Source organism: Lissotriton vulgaris, chromosome 12 (genome assembly GCF_964263255.1).
Source record: "Lissotriton vulgaris chromosome 12, aLisVul1.2, whole genome shotgun sequence".
In the NCBI taxonomy this organism is placed as follows: Eukaryota; Metazoa; Chordata; class Amphibia; order Caudata; family Salamandridae; genus Lissotriton; species Lissotriton vulgaris.
In genome coordinates, this window is record NC_141700.1 from 64,846,060 (window position 1) to 64,868,235 (window position 22,176).

The 22,176-nt window shown below is 43.7% G+C and overlaps 1 protein-coding gene across 3 annotated transcripts in view; it reads left to right on the forward strand.

Annotated features, from left to right (window-relative positions):
• The window catches only part of LOC147673314 (protein unc-13 homolog A-like), a 182,282-nt gene that overhangs the window by 14,605 nt on the left and 145,501 nt on the right, over window positions 1-22,176 (forward strand). For 2 of the 3 annotated variants that reach the window (XM_086947144.1, XM_086947143.1), the window contains exons 6-10: window positions 932-986; window positions 2,712-2,747; window positions 4,189-4,402; window positions 6,412-6,537; window positions 15,933-16,475. In XM_086947144.1, coding sequence (XP_086803270.1) covers window positions 932-986; window positions 2,712-2,747; window positions 4,189-4,402; window positions 6,412-6,537; window positions 15,933-16,475 — 974 coding nt within the window. Of the gene's footprint in view, window positions 1-931; window positions 987-2,711; window positions 2,748-4,185; window positions 4,403-6,411; window positions 6,538-15,932; window positions 16,476-22,176 lie in introns of all 3 variants that reach the window. The other variant, XM_086947142.1, reaches the window with a different exon arrangement.

The following is a 22,176-nucleotide window of genomic DNA, read 5'->3' on the forward strand; positions in this document are numbered from 1 at the left end:
AATGAGATATTCTGGGTAAGAAGGATCAATACTTGCTAACACGTGCAGTCTCTCGCCAATGAATCTCTCGGTTTATCTCAATTTAGGCATAAGGTGTACTAGTTTGGAGTTCTACCTAGTTCTCAAATCTACATCACTGTAAACAGTTTGGAAGCATAGCAGCTAGAGGCTTTGCTGAAAGAAAGTGCAGTCATATTTATTTATTTATTTCGATTTGTATAGCGCGTTATAACCCAGGGGTCTCTAAGCGCTAGTTCCATGTGTTTTGTTCGGGTGTAATGTGGCTAGCATCATAGGGAAGCAGTTACTTACCTGTAACACTCGTCTTCAAACATCTTGTTGATATGTTAAAAGCTGAAGATGCCGGCAGATCTCCTGAAGTCCCAGCAATGGCCCTACAAGGCGCTTTTCTTTAGATCAGCGGGATATTCACAGCCCATGAATTGTATTATAGAATTGTAGTTTAGAGATCTTGCGTTACAGGTTATTAACTTTTTTCTTATTGTTTGTGTCATAGATTAACATACTTTGAATCGCCTCAGATATAAAGTTGGTATCTCCATTCAGGGATCCGTACGGGGTTTTAAGTCGCGTGCATTTTGGATAGTTACCAACTCTTAAGAACTAATGTTACTAGTAATCAACCAATCTTTGTCCAGCTTCTAATATTTCATAGATTCACATTCTTTGAATATTACCCAACAAAGACCTTGTCAGGAAAGAATATTTAAAGCATGTAAATCTTTGAAAGATGCCAACGCTGGAAAACTTGTGTTACAGATAAATTACTTTTTGGGGAGACAGACATGGCAAGTTTGTTAACGTATCATAAAGCGTTTATGAGCTATGGACAATGAGCCACCATTTCATATTTGGAAAGGATATCTCTCTTTCAATGGCATAATCAACTTTCTCTACTTACTGTCCACAGTTCTCTTACCAGGAAGAACAGGATAAACCATTAACTGTGCCCGGATCTCAGTGTTGTAAGTATCGCACCTTGTTAACTTTACGCACATACTAATAACCGTGTCGTCAAAACAACCAACATGAGTACGCTTTCTGATCCTACTCAGTTTAGAGTTGCAGGAGAGCTCAAAGCCTCAAAGACAGAAAACCTCTCAAACTGTTAATGGAATCACTGCATCTGCTCTTAATTCCAGACATACGCCATGTTCGGATCAGGCACCGGAGCTCACTGCCTGAGGGGGCCCAGGGAGGATGGGGTGGTGTGGTTGTTCCGAAGCTCGGAAGCAGACTATAAACGCCTGGTGGTACTGCATAGATTTGGGCTTATGTAATGCCACCTATGAAGTCAAACCAGATGCTGAAGAATTTTCTGACGGATTATATGTGTTGCTGATTTTTTGTTGTTGGGGGGAAAACATAGCTCTGTTTACTAGTATATTTACGGTCTCCACGTCCCAATATGTAGCTTGCCAATGTGTAAAAAGCCAACGTTTTCGGAACATGTCGTAAATGTGAAGACCGTAAATAAATTAGCAAACCTTAATACCAGGAGCACATGGGTGCAAAATATTGTCTAAAAGACTCGCTGAAGGTGTCCGGTTTGACATTTTGTCTGTTTGTAGCATAGAAGCTCCTCTTTGGAAGTGGGTCCTTATAGCCTAATAAAATTGCATCTTATTTTCATTTTGTCCCTAAACCCATGCTAGTGCCACAGTCTCGGCCTATTAAACTTGAGGGTCAACTAGGATAAGGCCACAGGCACACTGCCTCCCTCCAATCACATAGCTCCAGATGGAGAACTGGAGGACGCAAAAGGCTGGGCTTGGGCTGGTGTGGCAAATGTGGATGCTAGTACGCATGGCGAGAAAGAAACTCTAAAGCAGTCCAGTGTAGCCACTGAAAGGTCAGATCGATTTTCAGGATAACCGGTATCTAAATGAGTTAAACTTAGATTCATTTGGCGCCATGCTAAAAGCTATTTATGAGTGCAAGTTTTACATGAGCTAATCACCTCATTAATCTATGTAAAACAATGTCTCGAATTCACAATGTTCGTTTTGCACTTGTAAATTCGTTTTGTACGTTTATATTTATGCAAACAAACATTTCATGCAAGTCCGTCTACTAGCATGAGTGGGGAAGGGATGTTGAACAATAGGATTGCCCTGTGAGTTTGTGAACACCCACAAATGTCGCCTCTATGGAGATTTATTCGGGTTATATCCTTTTCCAGTGTGCCCAGTGAGATGGGAGCACGCCAAAAACATTATCAATGTGAAGGGAAGGAAATTCTATGGGGGCAAAACAGTTTCCATGGGTAGAAAAAAGTTAAGAAGTGCATTTGCACGAGTAAGTTGCATGTAAATTTGCAACTGTCACAGGTCTTCACACCTGACTTGGAAAACTTGGTCAATTCTAAAAATCTACCCCGTGCAGTGGTAAATATCTCCAAGTGCGGATTTCCAATTTTTTCTGGATGAGATCCTTTGAATGTAAAGTTATCTTTTGTGGAGATCCTGAAAACCTGAAAGTTTGTATGGACTCTTCATATAGCACAAACTCAGCAAAGATAGCGGAGGGCAGTACATGGTCAAAGACGTAACCTGTTATGGATCTGGCGTTCAAGGACCTAAGTGGAGACCCCCCACTGTTCATAAAGACATGTCCGGCAGGGAGATGATCCCTAATCTTAATTCCTGATCCTTGTCACTACTTAATGTCTCTGACCATTTTCTTTGTAGGCAACTGGAATACCTTTGGCTGGGGAGACCAACCAAGTAAGTACCTCAAGCCAATCCTTTCATTACTGTGGGCGCTTAACTTTCAGGGGAGTGTGGGTGGTGATTTACGGCTGTCAATCTGGCAGATGGACACTCCTTTCCTTCACGCCAGAGGTGGGACTGAGGTACTCTGAGTGGCCAAATTTCCTGTAGGCTCATGTCCTCTTTGTCTCAGAGGAAGCTCTCACCACTCCATATCTTATTGGAGTCTGTACAGGGTACTGTGTTGGTCACACTGTATGGAGCTGGAGATGAACCTGAAAATATTTCACCAGAACACCCCATTTTTCCTTTAAATAAATGGTCAGGCAAAGTCAACCAAATGAACCAAGCAGTGCATGCAACATGGAGAACAGCATTGAAAAAAGTACAGTTCTGCATGTGGGATGGCACGTTTCTCTTTCTTTATTCCCATTTATCAACATAATGTATTCTGGGAAGTGTGGTCTGAGTTCACTTCAATTTTACCAAATTGGCAAAAGTGTTGGATTAGCAATATTTTGGTAAAGGAAAGCTCAGGAATGGAACGCCTTCTGACTTGGTAGCGCAAGTACAACCTAAGTGTTGAGATGTCCTGGGAAGGGAACCTCAGTGATGGTGATCTACTAAAGATCATGGAGTCTACTGAGTGCGTGTTCATTGTACTAATGGGCAACCTTGTTGGAGCGCAATGTTATATCCTTGTGGTAGCAGAGCGCACGTTCATTCAAGTAATGAAGCGGTATTGGTTGGGTCGACGACAGACCACTTGGGCAGTACAGGGCACAATGACGGGTTTTGCATTCCCCTTACAGAAGCAGAGAATGCATTCTTTGCATGAATAAGATTGCATTGCTGGAGCTCTGTGCTAGGCCCCCAAGGTAGCAAAATACATGTTTGGAACCAGGAAGAAATTACATTCCAATGCTAGGCAGGCAGACAGATGGACATATAGGAAAGCAGGTGCATTGGGTCAACCCAGTTTCATGCCCGAAGTGTAGCAGAGCGTAAGTAGATTCCAGTAACAAGCGGGTATTGCACCTTGCCCCAGCTCTCCGGGTCAGCAGAGGAGGCTTGTGCTTGAATCTGTTGACTTTGTGGGTTCAGAGAGAGCGAGATGGGCAGCAGGGGACGCTTTTATTCTAGATTTTAGTAGGCGTTTTAGGAAGTCTGCTACAGGTCATGATGCTTGCAGAAATCAAACACATTATCTAATTGAGGTACTGCTAGTTCAACCCCACCTACAACTACCATAGAAAGGAGCATTGTTTAATTTGAGTAAAGTCTTCCCTTTTCCTTGGGTAAAGAGATTGGTGGTAGAGCAGTACATCTACAGAAGTTATCCCAGTGCCTTCATTCTGTGGAGTGTCTGTCAGTACTATCTTGGCACTTTTGTTTTTTATAACTATTTCTTGAGTGGGATCATCACTCCGCTTCTTGTCACTCACTCCTGGAGCAGATAACGATGACCCCGACAGTGCGGTGGATGACCGGGACAGCGACTATCGCAGCGAGAACAGTAACAGTAACCCACGGCCGTTCATCTCTACCTCCCAGCCCAACGCCTCTGTCCACCAGTATCCCATGAGGGGCCAGCAGGCAAGCTCCCGGGACTCCTACACGGATTCCATGCAGAGCTACGACATGGACTACTCCGACCAGCCGCCCATCAGGTACAGAAGCCTCATGGGAGTGGGTGAACACACAACTACAACGCTCTATAGATCCACACTCTGAAAGCTCTCAAGTGCCCTAGGCCAAGTTTAATAAGTGTGCTCCAAGCAGTGGGATATTGGATCTACTTGTGTGCCTACTATTGAGATAAATAGGTCCCCAGTAACCAGAATGCGTTTGGGTGAGAGTGAAAAAAACAGGAGTGCACTATAATCTCACTCTTAAGGCCGAGTCACTTGACAACTTGGTTTTTGGGAGGGTCAATGCAAGAAATCATGATTCTGGTAAATGTAATGACTTGAATCTTTCCACAAAAAGGCCTGTTACTCATCATACTTCATACTGACATCAGTAGATTATTTGAAGAAAATCAGCCTCGGTACATATTCACCTAACCACAAAGGATCATGTTCAGAAGGCATGCATTTACACACAGCTGATATACATGATTGTGCTCCGCAAACATATTGTTAGCATGCATGCTTTGCACATTCAGTCATGGATCTGAGTCTTAAATGGTTGTGCTCAGCAGACATATTGTGCTTCACAACTGTGTCGGCTCACCGAACCTGTTGGCGGCCATAAGTGATTGTGTTCAGTACACATAGAGTTGGCTGCGCATGGTTGTACTCCGCACATATACTGTTGGTCACTATGGACTGTGTCGGCAGTGATACTGCTAGCCACACTTAGTTCTCTGCATTCATACTGTTGGGTAGAATGGTTAGCACTTAGTGGACTTTCTGCTTGGCACAACTTACTGCACTTTCACAGTTCTAATGAGCTTGATCAAGGCAGAGAGACGCATCATAACAAACACCACCAGACTTGAGGTATTTGCCGCGGATATTGCAGGCCTGGGCAGACTCTCTGGCATGAATAGATAGGCAGCTTTCAATAGATGATTGATTTGAGACACATTTGCTCACCAGTGTAGACTAGAGTGTACAGCTGCTCTGTTGTTTCATGTCTGTTTTGCATGGAAAATTGCAGACATTGCCATTTAAGAAAAGAATATGTGAAACTGTTAAAACAGCCGCAAACTTGATGGATCTCAAGGGAAGACTGGACGATTCTGATTGAGAGCAATGACGTGTGAAATAGTACAGTGTGGAGTAGGAGATAGGATTTCTTAGGTGGGAGGTGGCGGACACAGATATCCTAGGAAAGAGACTCAGGCTTCCTTTATGGGAGCAGCTAGAGGAGGGAGACCTGGGCTTTAAATGAGGAAAGATGAAGACCTGGACTCCTAGAGAGGGAATAAGGGGGATAGGAACTGCCTCTTAGGAGGGTGGAGGGAGTGGAGATCATCGCATCCTAGAATAGGGACCTGAGAGGCAAGCAGCAGATCGTCATTCCCTGGTATGTAAACAGTAAATGAGGACTTCTTGGTCAAGCAGAGTAAAGTAGTAGATGAGCAATCTCCCTGAGGCATGCAGTAAATGAAAGCCTCCTCTTAGACAGTGAGTGGAGGAGCACTCTCAGTGGGAGGCTGTCTCTCAGAGACGGGCAATACATGAACATTCTGCATCTAAGCAGGCTGTAGATAGACATCTGAAACATGTTCTGTAGGTGAGCACCCTTCCTCAAAGGCAGACATTTGATTATCACTCCAAGGGAGCAGGCAGTGCAGAGCAATACATTGTATGGCACCTTAGAAAAAGTGGAGGCCGGATAGTTCAGGTAGTGTGGAAAGGTTAAATAGTATTTGTGTTAATGTACCTGTTTGCCAATGACAGTGCTTATTGAGTTGAATTGTGCTTAGAGAGGTGAGCTGTGTGTGAGTACTTTTAAGAAAGCAGTTTGTAGGTGAATGTTGGGAGGAGGCAATGTGGATGGGAGAAGCACCCATCTATATTGGCAAACCTCCACGCCACTATGGATTTTTAAATGGATTGATGCTTAACATGTTAATTTTGACGGCCTCTGCTTACATTGGCACTGTTTTTCTTTATTTCCATTGCACGTTTTCTTCTGTTGGTGTCCCACCCACATCTGCCCCTGGCAGACGCATCAATAGCATAGACTCTACCACGCATGGCCGCAGCGATCTGGAGTCTGCCTCTGGGTCGAGCAGGCTGACCAGTCGCCAGCATTCGCTCGAGAGCAGACCGTCTCTAGACCTATCTGATAGGTGGGTCTCTACCTTGTGGCTAGACATTGTGAGTGACGCCCAGTGCTGTGGTTGCCCTTACAGTCCGGGTTAGACCGATACCGTGGGGGGGTGGGGAACCAACCCAGAGTAGCAGGGCACGCAACCATCATTGCATTGGGCCACATTGAAAGAGAGGTCACTGTAACCTGTTGATGCTAACATCATCAGACCATTCTGCATTGAAGATTCTCCATTTACCTCGAAATACAGCACCTCACATCTGTCGCCGTACCCTTGTCCCAATTCGTTCCTTACCCCCTGGTTTTAGACTAGTCTAACCTGCTTCAAGCGTCCTGTTGGAAACTGGCAGTATGTACAAGGATTATCCAGTGGGAAAACTGAGTGAAGAAAAGGGGGAGTGGTGGTAAAGTAGATGGGTGGTATTTTGGGTAACCAAAACTTACTTTTGAATCTATAATCGCATATGAAGAACGAAATTTAGAAAAATGATGGTTAAATGTTTTACGATTTCTGAAAGAAAACCTACCTTCATATGGCCTGTCATGGTATGTCTGAACCTAATCTGATGGATTTTCTCCTACTGGAAAATAGGCCGAATTAAGGTGTAAATTCACCTTAATTGTTTTTCTCAGTTGCAACAATATGTATGTAAGCCGAGCGATTCCTACCACTGTTTTATTTAGGCGTGCAATAATTTTCTGATTCCATTAAGATCTTTCGGTGAATTTTTAACTTTATGAACAGTGATCAGCTCCAAATGCATACAATGTTCAAGTTCCTTCTCACTTTATGAAATGGTCTATTCTTCCAACGGTGCAATTGAGCATGTGCAGTTTTTTGCTATCCTAGCCTGAATTTTTCTCATGGATTAATTTAGCTTTCCTTCTAGACAATATTAAAGAGTCAATTTCTTGGTGTTCCCATCCAAATTCCTTGCTCTGTATCCAGTATCTTGGGACTTTCTTGGCATCTTCGAACTTCTTCCATCCATTCCAGCAGATTGTTTTCCATTGGCGAAGTAGCCAAGGGACCCCATTGTATTCTACCCAACTTCGTACTTTATAATATTACACTGTCTGCCAGGCTAGAGCTTGGGAGCCTACCTTCAAAAGTCACTCTTTTATACCTCTTTCATGACAAGTATTTCTGCCTCCCAGTGGGGTGGCTGGTTTATTCTCCCGAGATTTTCAGTATAGGTGTCCAGAAAAACCACTGCTTGTAATTTTGAGGAGTGAATCCTTGCAGGTAACTGCCTTTGAGATGGACTGTCTTCGTTCAATCTGAACCCTCCAGATTGTGGCAATCTAATCCCATTAGATTATAACTTGATCCTAAATTTTACAAGGTGATGATGCCAGAGAGCACATTCTATGTGTACACAGAACACTTCTGTAAATCCTAAAGAGGTCATCTGTGCACTCACCTGATTCTTCATAGGATGCTATGTAGCTTATAGTTGTTATATGCCGTAAACGAAGTGAGAGTGTATTAGGAGACTTCTTGGAGGACTACATAAGGCATATAAATCAAATTTTAAGAAGTCTTTATTTCAAACAACACAATGAAAACGGGGAATACTAGAAGCTGCGAACACAAACACACAGGATTTAAATAAGAATACTGAAAGATATCCCACGCAATAGTTTCAATGGTAAGGGATCTTTCGGAGAGGGTAGAGACAGGAAAGTAGAAGCTTCTCTTGTTGTTTGAGACCACTGGTTGATGACCTCTTGCAAGATGTTTATGACAGTATGGACTGCTGTCTTCTGGGATTTTTCTTCTGTTGGTCTGCTGCTTTTTGGGGACTCCCCACTCTCCCGGCAAACCTTGCTATCTCTTGGCACAATCGTCCATTGCACAGTAATTGCTGACACCCGTATGGCACTTTCTGCAGGAATGGGAGTGATCAAGAAGAACCAGCTGTTGATCTAACCTGGTGCCATGTTGATCATTTTATCTTCTTTCATAATCTTCAAATATTCATTCTCAATGTCGTTTGTGATCCTGCGGCCAAAGCAGGGTTAAGACCTTAACCCACTTAAGCAAGCTTTGAAAAAGAAAAACTTAGATTGTCATCTGTGTAAACCTTTGGCCAATGTGATAGACCTCTCAACCTTGGTTTCCGGCGCAAGCATCACATACACACATATTATGTGGAGATACCCCTCTGTTTTCAAGTGTTCATCTTCTTTCTTGGAGGATCCCCATCCTCATTGCTTAAATAAATGCCTACCAGCAGGGACCTCCTCCTGTCTACGCCATCTTATCTGACATCTCCCCATCGCATCCACATGCTGTCAGTCTGGTGTCAATAGAAGGTCCACCCAAAGGCAAAACACCAGAATAATTGCAAAAATATGAAAAATTAAGAGATGAAAGAGAAAGGAAAGTGGCAATACAGGTCAGCAGGTGCACGCAATCAAACACGGGTAACTTTACATACCACCAAATACCAAAAGTAGTCCTACCCCACTGTTCTATGGTCGCCCCGTTGTTTAATGCAAGGCAGAGATGTGCAGATGCTGAGTTGCCACATAGCTCATTTAGTTATTGCATTTGAATATTGGAGAGAAGGCCTGTTCAATGTTTTTGATTAAGTAGATCTGCCGGCGGTTATTAAGGGGTGCCAGGAATGTCTTCAAACTTTGCATGGTGGTGCTGGCACCAGTCTGAACACCTATGTGCCCACATCTTAGATTTTAACCTAGATTGATTCTGCTGAAATCGTTGGTGTACAAGCACAGATGCGCACACAGACATTCATACAAACATATACACAGGCGCACATACCCGCCGACATGTATGTGCACACACATCCAGACCCAAGCACACTCTGATTTACAACCACAGTGACACACAGACACACACAAACACACATTGACATTCACATGCTCTCTCTCATGTACTCACGCTTCTTCACAAACCGAGAAAGTGGCATCAGCGGACATTCACATTTCTCTCCGGGCACCCTCCCTCAGATACAAACACTGACATGTCTTCAAAGGTCTCTCTCTCACACACAGACGCACATTCAGCCCGTGAGTGTAAAAAAACTGGTTCTCATTTACTTACCTTCCTCGTTAAAGATATCTAATTTTCAAGCTGTAGATCATTAAAACATAGGCATTTCAAAACAAAAGTTATATGCTGCTTACCACAGAGAGACATTCTTTGCAGCATCAGAAAGTCGGTGCTGGTGGTTTGACAATTGGGATTCGGGTATGGTATCGGTCTTTCCCAGGGCTGGACGCTGTTCTTGTATGTATGCATGTTTCCCTGCGTCTGTGTCTCCTGCCGGGACACATAAATGTTTCTGTCCCTAAACCAGAACCTTGTGCCTGGTGCCCCTGTGTGGTGGGGCTCTTTTGGAACGACTACCAGCAAAAAAAAAGAACCACTCGCCTTGAATCCTTCATTTCTCTTGGCTGCATGGCAATGCTCTATCAGTGTGGGCTTTGGTGTTTAAAGTACTCCGGTGAAGGTGTTTGTTGGTGTTGCAGTTGATGTTAGTCACCTCAGGTATGGGCATCTTAACAGCTTTGACCACAGTGAATCAGCAGGCTAGATTGGGTCAAAATACGTTTCTCTGTAGTTCTTCAAAGCGCAGCCAATCATCTTTAGTCATAGGTAAATAGTTGCCATGCCCAATAATTCATGCCATATAAGTTAGAGTTACAGATTCAAACAATCTGGAGTGAAGTTACACATATTCAGCAGGTGTATCCCCTTTCAACTGGCAGTCAGAGTGGGTGTGAAAAGAACTTGTCAGTAAGGATTCTTTCAGTGAATCCTGCATGCTGCCGTACCCTTTGGAAATGACCTCCAGCACTACAGAATGATGCACAAATATGCAAGTGTGTTGCAACCACTTGAATTAAAGGTAAAGCATAGATAGCCATTGTATCTATTTAAGCAGTTCCCTAATGTCAGAAAAAAGCAGAGGGTGAAAGAGGATACCAGAAAAGGGAAAGAACGGGTCTGGGGCTTTCACTGACCATTAATGCAGGAGACTGAACAACTACTGTCTTGGGGAGATTAGAGAAGGGCAGACAGTTGAGACAAAGGAAATGATGGCTAGGTGTCTAAGAGACATACAGGAGATGGACATCTTTATGAGTTTCCACCAAACGTCTTGCAAAAAGCTATAAACGAACGGGGAGTTTCTGAAGCCTCTATGAAGTTGCCTGCTGCCCTAATGTTGTTTTCCTTGAGTTCTATCAGTTCTTTCTCCTCTATACCCTTCATTGCTGCTATATAGTTCCCCTCCTCAATGTCTCCTTTAGTATAATTGTTCAACTGATCCACTCTCTCCTATGGTGCAAGTCTTTGCACACTCAAGTGTTCTTGTTTAGTGACTGAGATTCCAGCAGGTCATTGGTTCAATCTGGTCTTCTAACATACATATTTTATGTCCTGAGCACTAACAGACCAAATGTAATTTGGAATGTTTTGGGTTGAAACACCTTATCTGACAGAAATATTATGAAGTCTCTGTTCATAACTTCTTTAAATTCTGGGGGCCAGGCACGACTGCCCTCTCCAATGGGTCAAACCTACACCCATTGTACAAGATAATAGATACTGGATCCTGGCCTCTCTTACATCCTTTAACCTACTCTACGCTCTCCCCCATTTCTCCTGTCTTCTCCTCAGAATCCCCCTTGTCCTAGATTGTTCTGAGTTCTTCTACTATTCCACACTTCTGGTCTTTCCTTCATATCTAGATTCTGGCATTTCTCCCTCTGCCATTCACAACACCCACTTCCTAATATGGAGTCCTCAAATCTTCCCTCTCTGAAACTCCTTAGCTTCTAAGGATGAGATTTCTTTTTCAATCCTTCTGATATCTTTTAACCTTCCCTGTTTCTTCTTTAGCTCTTTACTCTTGTGCTTCACTTCTGTCCTTCCCCTGATTCCACCTTTATAGCCTTTCTCCCTCTTCTCTCCTCAGTCCCCAGTTTATCCATTGTTTTTGTCTTTTGATAGAATGGTGTATTACATTCATCAGGGGACGCTTAGTCCAGCTTTCAGATGTTTACAGCTACTACACTTGTGTTAAGTAAGACACATGCGAGGAATCCTATATTCACAATGGGGCTAGTTTTCTCTCCCAGATCAGCCAAGTACATTGGGACCTTCCTCCTCTGACTATGCATCTCCTTTCCATCACCACTATTGGGGAAAAATCCATTCAAAATGGTCCAGAGTCAAGCAGAGGTGAAGTTGCGTACTTACCTGACTTGGAAGTTCATCAGTGCGACAGAACAGTTTGCAGGTTCAGAGACAGATGCTATTGAACCAGCAGATGATCTGGAAGCACGGTAGAAAGAGATTAAGCAGGTCAGTTTCAAATGTGCAGCGCAATGTTAAGTGGGTTGAAACCGTACATAAGAAGAGATGTATAGGGCTTGAAGAAAATCAAGCAGACATGGCGGGCAAAGTGTAGGAAGGTTTTTGGGAGTTTATGGAAATGCATGTAGAAGAGTGAGAAGAATTCGATGCAACTTTGCTGACGGTGTAAGCAGAATTGAGTAAAGGAAAATGCAGATGATTGAAGATGGCGTCAGTGCCGTTATGGGTCTCAAGAGTCTTACCAGACATAGTTGATAGCATTTATTGCGGGTTGGGACACAAGTGTACGAATTGATGTGGATTTGCTGGAATTATGTGCTGGTTTGGATTTGAGGTTATCAGGTGCCGAATATGTATTTCCCTGAGAACTGATGAGAAATTGTAAAGAAATGACTTTGCCTGAACTTGAAAGTGTGGGAAATGGTGACAGTGCTTATGTCAGGTGGAAACTGCAGAGAGGGCCGAACATGAGTTGAGGAAAGATGCTGGGTGGGGAGTTAGGAAAATGTGATGGTTTAGATTGGAACCCACGAGATGAACTGAGAAATGGTGTGACATATGAGTTGATGAGATATGGCAGAGGTTGATGGAAGATGATGGGTGGTGCTGTATATATGATGCTAACCATTATCAAAAATGGGGTGACCCAAAGAGTCAAAAGACCTGGGTTTTCAACAATATTCAAATACAATGGTCTTCAACCAATATTTTCACAAGAATCGATTAAATCAAAACATTCCATCCTCAAGTGCTCGAGTGGTGATTTTTGTAATAGACGGAATAATTCTTTTGGTTGGATCTGATTTTAGTAGGGTATAGTTTCCACCCACAGATAGTTGTGACAATATTTCACTTTTTTATTTGTCCACACTCTGAACAACGATGGCACCACCCTTATCCGCGGGCTTGATTACAATATTACTATTGTTTTTCAAGGTCGCAGGGGCATCTTTTTCAAGTTTAGTGATGTTATAGGGGACGTAGCGTCTCTCTGACAAGATTTTATCAACGTCCCGCAGTACCAAAACGAGACGCCAACACTACAGGTGGTAACACACAAACCTGATAACCCCATCATAAATATATCCAACTATGAATTAACCACGAGTGAACAACTAATCCTATCAAAAGGGCTATCTTTTGTTCCTACCACAATGCCTGACAACTTCAATCTAAGAATGGAACTCCAACAGTTTTTCAGGAAGGTCAGATTAAAACATTACTTTACCAAAATCCCTCATAAACCTGTGTTCTCGTGCAGTGGCCTGAGACCGCCATCCAAGTTCAATCCCCCAACACATTTGATTGACCATAAAATTATAGCGTATGAACAGGTGGTACTGCGGGACGTTGATAAAATCTTGTCAGAGAGACGCTACGTCCCCCAGAGTGGGTTGGAGAGTTGACCCGTTGTCCGAATCTGACAATGGCGAGGTTTTCCAGCAGGGACGATGTGTTCTTGTCGTTGGGATTGGTGAGTTGAAAGTTGATGTCACAGAGGAGGATGTAGTCTGAGGAGGCGTAAGCGTGGGGTGCGATGAAGTCTATGAAGGAGTCACTGAAGGTGGATGGGTTCCGGGGGGCCTGTAGATGAGGGTGCTGTGGAGGGTAGTTTTCAGGTTGATCTGAACCTGGAAATGGAGGTGCTCCGTGTTAGTTGTGTGGTCATCTGAGTGGGTGGCAATGCGTAGCGTGTGTTTGTGTACGATGACGATGCCTCCACTCAGCTTGTTGAAGCGGTTATCGTGAATGATCTTGTAACTGTTCAGGATGACAGTGGTGATGTCTGGGGCAGAGGTAGAGTTCATCCAGGTTTCTGTGAGAAAGGCGATGTCGGAGTGGACAGAGTCAAGTAGGGCCCAGATCTCCATTGCGTGTTTGTGGAGGGAGCATGTGCTGAGCAGGCTACAGCTGAGGTAGTCTTGTCCGATATCTGTCGATCGTGAGGTGGGTGGGGCTGGTGTGCGGTGGCAGGCGAAGGTGCAGCTGCAGTTTCTGCATGAAAAGGGGCCCTGGGTATCATTCAGCGATCCCAGGCGGCAGGCGGTGTGGTGTCTGATGTTGAAGTTGTGGAGGGTACTTCTGTCGTAGTGGTGGATGATCTGAAGACCAGGGTCCATGGTGCTGGGAACGGTCCAGGCACCTACGGTACACCGGCGGCGCCCCTGCTGTGTGTGCCCGCTGCAGTGGCCATTGAGTAGCGTAAAGGGTAGAGCTGAACAGCAGGGAGGCGGGAAAAGCGGGAGAGCTGCGCTAGAGGGAGGTGAGGTAGGGCTGCGCGGGATGAGCAGCGATGGGGACACGCTGAGAAAAAGGCGTAAAAGTGATAGGAGGTAAAAGTGGAAAGGAGCAGAAAGAGAATGAAAGAAAGTCACAAAAAATCTGAAAAAGAAGAAGGTGACCGAAAAGGAGAAATACAAAAGAAGGAAAAAAAGAGATCAGGAGAGGAGGCAGAAAGCAGAGAGACAAAAAAGTTAATGGCAGCAGTCTCAGCCAGTGCGCCCCAGCCGCTTGTCAGCAGCCACTCGCCGGCAGTCTCTGGCAGATATTCGGCCCTGTAATGGGTAGCAGCAAGGGGCCACAACAGCCTACCAGGACCCAAGTAGATAGTCAGAGGAGGCATGAGTGCACTTAAGGGGCTCCAAGCCCCCCGCGGCAAGAAGCGATGGCTGGCTGTGGTGACCCCACCCCAAGAAGGCGCTGCGACCGAGGCTGGCTCCATGCGCCGAGTCCAACTCGTAGTGCCGCACGGGTGGGGTACGGCTGTCGCACCACACCCCTGGGCACCTCCGGTGTAGACACCCCCAGCAGGTGGTAATCACTGGGACTGGTGCCTGCAGTGGCAGCGCCCTCGTAGCCACCCGAGAACTTGGCGGGAGCAGTGGTCGGGCATGAGCCCCACCACACAGCCACTCGAGTATGCTGCCCGGGCTCAATCAAGGCCGCACGGCAGCAGCAGTGCAGAAGAAAGGTAAGAAAATAAGGGGGGGATAGGAAGCCCCTGGGAGGTCCGGATGAATGATGGAGTAGGTCCTTCAGCCAGCGGAGCCTCAATAGAGTGCGGCCATTCGTGCTCATGCGCAGTGAAAACATCTGCATCGTGCAGAAGACTGTTGTCATGGTGGTTGACTTGGAGGACTAGCAGGTTACTTGGCTGACTGGCCAAGTTGAGATAAGTCCGGGGTAGGTGACTGTACGGCAGGTAGGGTTTCAGCTGATCTGGGCAGAGATTGCAAGGAACTGGGCTAATTGTGCTTAGGTGGTGGATTGTTGAGAGATGGTGTGTATATGTGGCTGATCTGTAGCAGACTGTCAGAAGAACTGGCCTGTCTGGTTGAGGTGAGCTTAGGAGAGATGGGCGGTGTTGAGATAGTTTTATATGGTATGTGGGGCTGTGGAAAAAGGTTTATAGATACTTTTACACATTGATGACTTACCTTAGATAAAGCATATCACATAATGGCCTTTATAGGTGATCGGAGAAAGTGACTGGTTGGGTGGCTGAAGCTTAGGTGGAGAGGAACTTCTGAGGAGCATTCCAAGGTCCACCATTGGCATGGATGATAAAACCATTAAATGTAGTTGCTCCCTTGTGCTGGCAAGTGAAGTGTCCACATCTAGGGTTGTCCTGAGGGAGTTAGGTCTGCTTTCTCAGTCCAGAACAGCAATGGCTGTGTTTGATAAATTCCCCTATTGGAACTTGGGTGAAGAGCGGTCAGATGGGTTGACAGGGAACCTCAGATGGATGCAGTAATCTGTTAACATTTGGAAAGGTAGGTCATATTTTAGAAAACTTCGGTCCCATGGCTTCTTGTGACATCAACTCCATGTATCCTCAAGTGTATGCACTGACGGTGATAAATCATTAGTAAATAAACACCCTCTTTTCCTGCTATGTGGTTTACAATGTTGTGTTTTGTTGTGAAATGATGTGATGCAATGTGGCACTCCCTATGCACTTCTAGTCCCCAAACTGCAGGGTCTCTCCTCTATATAAGGCTTGCTTTAATGTGCTCTCTTTTTTTTGTTTTTTTTTTGTTTCATTGTTCAATCTGCTGAAGCCCAACGGGAAGCAGCCGCTACGCCTCATCAGCTGAACTGAGTCAAGGCAGTTCTCAGTTAAGTGACGAGTTTGACCCGGATGGAGAAAGCTTGCAGGGTTCTGATTTTGATGAGCGCGACCGGGACTCTTATCATTCCTGCCACAGTTCGGTCAGTTATCGAAAGGACTCTCCAGAATGGGACCCAGATGACGATGCTTACAGTGAGGAATATGATGAGGACTACCCCAAGGCAGAAGCAGACCTTGTGGAAGACCAGATCTATGAACCAGAGCCGGTGGAGCAGGATAAAGTCTGCGTGCCAGAGGACCTAGGCTACCTCCCAGTTGAAAGCACGGAGCAGCATGTGACGGAGGATTTCCCGGTCAAGGAAAAGACTCCAGAATCACTGATCCCACCCCAACCAATAATCCCCATTCAACCCCTTATCCAAACCCCGCCGCTGATCCAAACGCAGCCCCTCATAACAACCCACCCTGTGATACCAATCCAACCTCAGATCCAGACCCAACCAGTTGCACCGCCTCTGAAAACCAGTGAAAGGTAAGTTGTGTTACACCCTTTGTCAGAGCTGTCCAACATTAGCCCAGGGCCAGCCGGATTTTCAGGTTATCCAACTGAGATCAATTTGCATTCAGTGACTCTAAATGGGAGTGGGTCAGCCCCGGTGTAAGGATTTTTTCAACCAGTGGGCAAAATTTCAGTTTGCTATTTGAGTGCATCCCAGACCCCTGCCAAAATTGTGAATTCTCTGTTTGTTGTAACTTGGTGTCTAGTTGTATCTCTCTTGGAATCTCCATAAGGCTGTCGCCTACAGTAATATTAATCTATCGCTAGCAATGTCAGTGGTTATTCTGAAAATGTGGCATGACTCTGGCCCCCGTTGATTAACAGGGTACAACCCTGTCATGTGAAAATACCATTAATTGTGTTGCTGATGTAACAAGGTGGGAATGTGTTAACATCTATTGGGACTGCCGGCGGAGAGATGAGAGCAGGCAGTGACTTCCACTTGACGCAGAACAGTGGATTCAACCACAATTCCAGCCTGCATGACAGTCACAGGAAAGCATGCCATGTGTCTATTGTTGTTGTTATTATGTGATGATTTTTGGGAAATCTGCTATGTCTTGCTGCCTCACCAAACACCAGATAAAATGGATGCATTAATAGCCGGGAAGTTGAAAAGAGGAAGGAGTGTAGCTGAGTGATTCCCCAGTGGTCAAACATTTTTCTAAACCATTTATTTTGAAAATTTGCAATAGAATACAGTTAACAAAGAATACCAAATAAAATAAAACAAGGAAAGAGCAAAAACAAATGAGCAAAGTGAAGAATAAAACAAATGAACTGCGAGTAAACAAATGCAAAGAGTAATAAAAGTGATGTTTTGCATAAAGTGACTGGGCAAAGGGTGGCACGTCAGGGCTTTAGTTGGAGCCTCATGCTGCTAGTGTTCAGTCATGACAGCTTTTGAGTAACCTCCTGACCATGGTTGAATCTGGTCTGCAGGATCCATGAGTGAGTCCAGGAAGTCATTCAAGAGTGTGTCTACAGCGTCGCTATCTGAGATCTCTTGCCAGTGTGAGTGAGCGCAATATACTTCCATGTGATGTTCACCACTGCAAGTGTTGAGTCTATTCTGATTTGTTGTATCCCTTACAACATATCAAATGCATGTTTGCATCAACCTTTGTAAACAATGCCAATGTAACGCTCACCACAAAGATAATGGTCACTTGACCTCTAATGGTAACGGAGATAAACCTCATGGATACTCATTCTATTGAACGTGAAAGGGCTCAATCCAACTGGAGGGCTTCAGATTTTAAGTTGTGCAAAGACCTCTAGCCATTTTACTGGTTATACTTGTCTACTGTAGGTAAGATCTACTTAGAAGAGGTGTGGCGCCGCGGCCGGGGCGACTGACGTTGGAATCTGGGGATCCCGGTCCGATTCCCGGTGCCAGCGGCAGATTAGCCCAGCACCTTGTGACTCAGGACAATAGCTTGCTTAATCTTCCCAACGGCCCCCAGCGCCTAGAGACCCTTACGGGTGATTGTTCGCACTTTACAAATGTGGATTATTATTATTATTTGGCACTCGGAGTACCAATGCAATGTACTACTGCGGAAGTGTCCTCCCACCTCCTTAGAACACCATGATATCCTATAAGCAAGTGGCACTCCAAGACGTTTACTGTAGTTAAAGGCTATTATACATTTTGTTAACAATCGTTTTTGCCAGTTCAAAGCGGCAGCAGGTCAATAAACAGTGATTAGCTACAGAGGCAAGCAGCCAGCTACTAAAGTGGAAAAAGGCAGACCTCCTGCAGGTAAGAGCCATGGGGTGGTGGGGGGGGGGGGGGGGGTAGGACTCGACAGACGTTGAGGGAAATTTATTTCCTTATGTCGAGTCCCGGCCCCACCCCCCACTGCGCCCACCGCTGTTACCTGCAAACCAATGCTTTTGGCTAGCCAATAACACAAATGTAGCCCTTTACAACACCAGTAATGTTCCTGAATCACCTATAACATGATTTAGTGTTAATTATGTGCAACAGTGTGCTGATTTTAAACTTGGGTTACCCAATAAAATGCAGGAAGTGCATTTTCATGTTCAGGATTGCTGAATATTTCAATATTCCGTCTGTCAAACAGTTTCACAGTAAAAAATGATAACACAAAAGAATCATCAACATTTTATCAAAAGGTTGCTTAAAAAAGATACTTTTCGTAGATTTAAATATAAATCTTGAGAATACTTTGTTCACAGCTTTTCCCAGAGTGTACTTTGAAATCTGTTTACTAAAATGTACACATCCAAAAACTTTTATTGTCTAAAATTGCATATAATGATGGTAAATTACTAAACTATAACATGAGTGTATCAAGGGGATTATGTCCTGGGAGAACTGGGTTGCATTATTTTGAGGTAAAAATGTGTTTCCGTAATAGTATTTAACATGTATTAGGATTATCAACCTACAGCAGATCATGGTATTCATATCCATCACATCTTTTGAAGATTCCAAAATCTCCTGTTCTTTTCGTACTGAAAGCTGCTGTTCTGCATGATGCTTGCATCGAATGGATACTGTGCCACTGGCGTCCATATAAAAATAGGCCCCAACACATACTGAGCATAGAGCAATAGAATTACGAGTAAATTGGTCTCTATATTAAAAGTGAAACAGCTAACTTAAGATGTTGATCTGTGGTAGCGCAGAAAGGTAATCGATTATGTGTGATTTGACTTACACAGGCACTCTCCCGCTGCTATGGTTTCTAGTTTGAGCTCAGATATATTTTACAACTATTACGAAGAATTTGTTTTAAAAAAGTTAAACAGAACTGAAATATTAAATAGATTTATCTCTAGGTGGACTTAACGTTAGGGAGGGAGTGAAAAACATGTACAATGGTTTACAGTTGTCATTTGCTCATAACACAATCTAGAGGGCTCTGATTAAAAACCAATACAGTCACCTAGACCTTTGCCCATCACCACAATCTTGAAGGTAATTCAGTGCAAAGAGGAAGGTGCGGTGGGTCTGATGAACAGTTGATACTTGCATCTATTTATACTGCCCGTCCCTCAAGGGTGCGAGAGTCCTAATGTTGATGTCAACCACCGAACACCCCATGATCCATGAAAAGAGTTTATAAGCGATAGGATGAAAGATATGTGAGACTTACATTTAAACTTTTAATTTTGTACACTTGCAGTAGTAATTTCATGTAAGATCAATGAGCTCTTTTTAATGAAGGGGGACTTTTTGATGAAAAGATTGAACTTGAAATAATACTTTTAGGATGATGTCTTTAGAGAGCAAAGGGATTCTCGAAATGTTGACTTTTAAGTCCACAGAATCTGAGAGTGAATAGTTTTCACCCAGGTAAATACTATAAATACCGCTTACTGAGATATTATAGCCTGCTGCCGAGGGTTATGCCGGTTGTTAAAGGGCCTGAACCACTGTTATAGACCAGAGCCGCAGGCCAGGGCCTAAAAAGAGGGTGAAGGCCTTCAACAACTGTTATAGCCCTGGGCAGAAGGGCTAAAGGGCTATTAGAACATTCCACCCACTGAGGGTAGAATGTTCTAAATGAAAAAGGGTGAATCATGAAGACCAACATTGTAATGTTGGTGCAGAAGACTTATACCAGTCATTATAAGCCCGGAGCTACTCCGTTGTCTTCAATGGAGCTCCCAACATTCCAATGTTCTATACATTGTAGAAAATGCATTAAGGAGAAAATGCTTCCAAATAAACATGAATAGCCCATAATATACCAAAGAGTTAACGTTTCCAGATAAATATGGCATTCTAGATATTCTGCATTCAACAATATCCCAGAGAGGATTAACAAAGGTGACTTGGAAAGTCACTGTAAATGAGATTTCCTTGCTGTGGAAAAAGTAAGGAAACAGCTTAAGGTAATTAACGTGCACGAGGCCTCGCGGCCAGCTGGAAGCTGTCCAAGAGTTCTTAAAGAGATAAGTGCAGTTTTGGCCAGACTACTGTAATTCATTTTGAAAAATCTATTAAATCTGGTACATTTACTCATGATTTATGTTAAGGAGTACAGTGCCAATAGAGCCGAATGTTGCAATGTCAGCAATCTACGGCAGCCGGGCCAGAAGTCTTACAGGATGTAGGAACAATGCTTGAGTTTCTTTTAAGTGAAAGTTGGAGTAATCTGGACTCAATGTGGCAAGTAGTAGGGTTGGGTGACCTTCACAACATGGTGCTGCATCTGAACTGAGGAATGGTTCCATAACTGAATCTCAGTGCTCTGATGAAGTCTTATGTCCAACGGACGTGAGGAAAAATCCTGCAATTGGTTGTTCCTCCATTTGTAATCACTGTTCTATGCCATGTTTTGTTGGGTAAAATATTTCATTACTTCTGTCAATGAGAATCAATTGATTAGAAAGTTATTTTGCTGTATGTATGGGTTCTCAGGTGATACTTTTTAAGTGTTAATGATTTAGGGGATTGGAAGTCTGCGGTTAGAGAAGTTGAGGTGAAGTCGGTGGCCCAGAGTTGTGCCATAGTGTTAATGTGAGAATGGTCAGGGTGATTGGGTAAGAAGTTAGGGAAGTATTGAATCTGGGTGAAGCATTAGGGTAGGTGGCATGGAGTTGCTTGAGTGTGGTAGCAGGCGTAGAGATTTGAGGTCCTGTGGTGAGGTTCAAGAAGTGTGTTGTGGTTATGAGAGTGGGTACAAGGATAAGAGGTAAGTTTGACAATAGCTAAGGGGTCTGGTTTGGACAGATGTGCAGGGGTTGTGTCTGACATTACAGAAAACTGATGCACTCTGCTTTTTGAGCATTACAAAGATGAGTTTGAAGTACAAACAAATGAATAAGCAGCAACCCGGGGTAAGTTATATATATATATATATATATATATATATATATATATATATATATATATATATATATATATATATATATCAATGCATCTTCAAGTCAAAATGTACCTGCAAAGGCAGCACTCCTGATCCTTGCTGATCCTTGACTGCCAATCAATAGTTCATTTCCAAAATCCTCAACACGGAATAGGATCACACTCTTGAAGAAAGATATTAATGGGATTTAATGAAAAACACAATTACATTCTCCTCGGTCCCAACACCTTTCAACACTGTTATTCAGAACATATCAGAACAGAGGGGAATTTAACTGCATCTTTCATTAAAGCTCATATTTAGCCTCCTTACAAGGGCAGACTTATTCCTGATTGAGAATTTTAGAACTGGCATGTTTTTATTAAGTTTTTGATTATTAGTTCATTCATATTGCACTTTTATTCAATTTGTGGGCCATACCTTATGTTTACAGATATAAAATATATGACTCCTGAAGTAGCTACCCACAACCAGCTAGCAAAATTATATTTCTTACAAAGGAGTTTAATTGTATTTTAAATAAGGATATAATCGGTGAAAGGGTGCCAGAAGGCGAAATTGGATTCTGCAGTTTTGAAGAAAATGAAAAAAGGGTGTAAATCCAGAGGTAGCAGCTGGTTTGGACTCAAGTGATTGATCTGGTTAAGAATTGATGTAGATTGTATGAAGAAAAGCAATGATTCAAACAAACACAAAATATTTCTTCATTGTTGTAGATCTATCAACACCAGACATAAGCAAGGGATAGTGTATTAGATACCTTGAAAGACTTAGAAATCTCACTGTGCAGTCTTCCACCATCCCTGTCCTCTCTCTGCATTTCAACA